The 3,776-nt window shown below is 37.9% G+C and overlaps 1 protein-coding gene across 1 annotated transcript; it reads left to right on the top strand.

Annotated features, from left to right (window-relative positions):
- Nucleotides 1-2,290: 2,290 nt before the first annotated feature.
- LOC107719018 (gastrula zinc finger protein XlCGF8.2DB-like) lies at nucleotides 2,291-3,485 on the top strand. Its single transcript, XM_016526308.1, has one exon. It carries the CDS (start codon nucleotides 2,326-2,328, stop codon nucleotides 3,316-3,318), a length of 993 nt encoding a protein of 330 aa, XP_016381794.1. The 5' UTR covers nucleotides 2,291-2,325; the 3' UTR covers nucleotides 3,319-3,485.
- The last annotated feature ends 291 nt before the right edge of the window (nucleotides 3,486-3,776 follow it).

Raw genomic sequence — 3,776 nt, 5'->3', positions numbered from 1 at the left:
GACACACATTTGCTGGTAGTAATGCTGTAAATCACAGAAATCGCCACGTTTGTTTCACAATGGCAATCTTTCGTCTGGGACAGCCCAAAATCGTGCAGTGTGTCCTGGGCTTAAGGCAGTGCTCCTCAACCCTCTTCCTGCGTCTCCCTGATCAACACACACCTGATTCAGGTCATCAGCTCATTAGTAGAGACTACAAGACCTGAAATGGGTGTGTCAGACAAAGGAGACATGCTAAATGTGCAGTGATGCATTGAGAACCACTGGCCTAAGATTTCCTTTTCCCTGAAAACATTGAAGACCCCTGGACTAAAGTAAAGCACCACACAACAAATAACTGGGCTCATTTTTTATTAGCCTAATAAAACACTTTCAGCTTTTGATAGGCAGCAGCGGAACATACAAAAACATTTTAAAATGTATTTGCAATGACACACAAAACGCTGTGATAACACATTTCTTAGTAGTATCTTGTTTAGTTTGTGCAGGAAGAAGTGCTTTATCTCTGAAAGGAAAGCTTACTTTGACCCGGGAGAACGGATCAGGTGCCAGATTTGTGCCCGTTGTATACCAATAATTTTGTGTGTTTTTGCAACTTAGAAACTGCAATTCTTTTCCACTTTTTTAGTAGATCCTGGGAATTTTGTCAGAAAATCAGACTTGCCTTGTTTTGGTTTTGTATAGTAAAAACCCACTTTGATGTTTTCGGGATCTGCGGTATATTTTTGATCTCCCAGTTCCACCCGCAGCAAAGGTAAAACTGCCTGATCCCGCTGGTTTCATGGGATCCCAGTCCAGTGCTCTACTGTGGGTTTTTATTAGAGATGCACCGATGTATCAGCCATGGTCAGTATCGGCCGATAAAAGCAATGTTTTTTCACTATCGGCCGATTATTCAAAATCAGGGCCGTTTATATCCTGTCAATCAAAAGGTGGTGGAAAAATGTGTCAGACTGCAGCTCATACTGTGTGTGAAGAAAATGCCTCATGTTTAATTCAGGGCTGTCAAAATTAATGTGACAATAAGGCATTAACAGTTAAAAACAGTGCCATAAAAGCAGGCTCTATTTGACCCTATGAGTCACCCGTAGTTCAAGCCAGGGTTGCCAGATCCGCATTTTTCTCTACACTGAACATTATTTGTACTGCACCTTCTATTCAATATTCGCAAATAGCTTTGTGCTCTCTTACTTCTGCTAAAAGAAACAGTCTCATCTTTCAAATTCTGTCCATTCTATCATGAAATTCAAACAATGAATGACGTTTTGACACTTTTAAGTATAACGTGACAGATCTCTGTAGCAGCTTAAGTTTAAGCAGCAGCGTGGAGCACAAGTCTCTTTCAGTTTAATACAAGTTATAGCACAAAATAAACATGAATGAACATCAAGATACATTACAACTTACCAAATGTATCACGTCTCATGTATTCACTCAATAAGTGTTTCATCCGCGGAAAGATGTCAATAAAACAGCTTGTGAGCAATATGTCACTTAACGTTGTATTTACCTCAGTAAAGGTATCCACTGATCACATTTTATTAGTTGCGTATAAAAAAAAATATAAAAAAACACTAAAGATGAGCCATGCTGTCTAATCAGCATCTTGCTATGCCACACCTGTGAGGTGGATGGATTATCTCGGCAAAGGAGAAGTGCTCACTAACACAGATTTAGACAGATTTGTGAACTATATTTGAGAGAAATAGGCTTTTTGTGTACATAGAAAAAGTCTTAGATCTTTGAGTTCAGCTCATGAAAAATGGGGGCAAAAACAAAAGTGTTGCGTTTATAATTTTGTTCAGTATACTTATAGTTATATATGTTTGAATACATCTGGCATGAAGCATGTGCAAATGAGTTGTATACAGACATTTAAATTTTTATATGAGTGTCATTATGATATCTAAAAATAAGTAGCAGTTGAATATAATAGCTGTTGTTAATTTTAACCTTTAATATTATAGTAATGTACCAAATGAGAGGGTTCCCTGTATAGTTTACAGCATTGGTTACTGGATTTTTTTCCTTAAGAAAATCGGCATCGGTATCGGCAGATATCTTTCTGGATAATCGGCTATTGCTATTGGTGCATCTCTAGTTTTTATAAATGGTTTGATAACTGCCATCTTTAAAGTATTTGGGACGTGTCCTTTTTCATTTGTTTAGTGTGTATAGGATCTAGCATATATATTGTTGGATTTGATGTTTTACTGTCTGAAGGCTTTCATGTCTTTGTGCAGTTAAACTGGTGTTCACTTGTTTTTGTTTCTGTTCACCCTAGACCTGATGCCACTGAAAGAGGAGAGTCAAGAACTGAATGAAATGGAAGAGAAAGATCAGTATGAGAAATATCATGATTTCATGGGTGGAGAGAATTCTTTCAGCTACTCAGAGACTTACAAAACAGAAACTAGAAACCTTCAAGTTCAGATGAGAGTTCACACTGGAGAGAAGCCTTTCACCTGTCAACACTGTGGAAAGGGGTTCAGTCGAAAAGACAGCCTTAAAGGCCACTTAAAAATCCACACTGGAAAGAATCTGATCATATGCCATCAGTGTGGAAGGAGTTTTACACAGAAAAAAAACCTTAATGCCCACATGAGAATTCACGCTGGAGAGAAGCCTTACACCTGCAAACTGTGTGAGAAGAGCTTCTCACGAAAAGAAAGCTTTAAGACCCATATGACAGTTCACACTGGAGAGAAGCCTTTCACCTGTCAACACTGTGGAAAGGGATTCAGTCGAAGTGAAAGCCTTAAAGGCCACTTAAACATCCACACTGGAGAGAAGCCTTTCATTTGTCTTCAGTGTGGAAAGAGTTTTACACAGAAAACAACCCTTAAAGCCCACATGAAAATTCACACTGGAGAGAAACCTTACACCTGCAAACTGTGCGGGAAGAGCTTCTCAATTAAAGGAAATCTTATGACTCACATGAGAGTTCACACTGGAGAGAAGCCGTTTGTTTGTGATCAGTGTGAAAAGAGTTTCAGATATAAAGCACACCTTCGTAATCACATGAGGATTCACTCAGGAGAGAACTGTTTTGAATGTCATCAGTGTGGAAAGAGTTTCTCACACAGAGAGAACTTTGATAATCACTTAAGAATTCACACTGGAGAGAAGCCTTTCACCTGCCCTCAGTGTGGAAAGAGTTTCATGGCTAAAGGAAACCTTAATATTCACATGAGAGTTCACACTGGAGAGAAACCTTACAAGTGTCTTCAGTGTGAAAAGAGTTTCGCATATCACACAGAACTGAAACGGCATTTGCAAACTCATTCTGCAAAGAAACTGCCATTGTCCTCAGTGTGATGAGGTTTAGAAAAAGAAGCGATTTCAACAATCATCTGTGCATTCACTCTGGAGAAAGACAATTCGATTGGGATCAGTCCAATAAAAATAAATCACACTTTTACATACATGAATGTCATGTAAATGTCAGACCCTGAAACATATCCACGTTTAAGTGTTGATTAAAAAAATGTATGACGTTAGCATTAAATGTTTATTGTTGCTTAAAAGCAGAGGCTCTGTTCTTTCTTTTGATACACTGTATGTTGAGATATTGATACAACAAAATATTCTGGGGGCTATTTTTGATTTATTTATTTTTATCTTTTGTGAAAATGGTCAAAAATCCTGCCACTGGCTGGCAACTTGAAAAAAAAAATGCTGGCAAGGAAAGAGTTAAAGTTCAAACACTTAGATAGGAACACAATAGTATACTTAAAATGCAAAACTAATTTATAAATAATAAACTGCAAGTATAA

This window comes from Sinocyclocheilus rhinocerous, unplaced genomic scaffold (genome assembly GCF_001515625.1).
Source record: "Sinocyclocheilus rhinocerous isolate Xijiao unplaced genomic scaffold, SAMN03320098_v1.1 scaffold673, whole genome shotgun sequence".
In the NCBI taxonomy this organism is placed as follows: domain Eukaryota; kingdom Metazoa; phylum Chordata; class Actinopteri; order Cypriniformes; family Cyprinidae; genus Sinocyclocheilus; species Sinocyclocheilus rhinocerous.
Note: the sequence above shows the minus strand (reverse complement) of the source record. Positions and strands in the feature narration are given on the sequence as shown.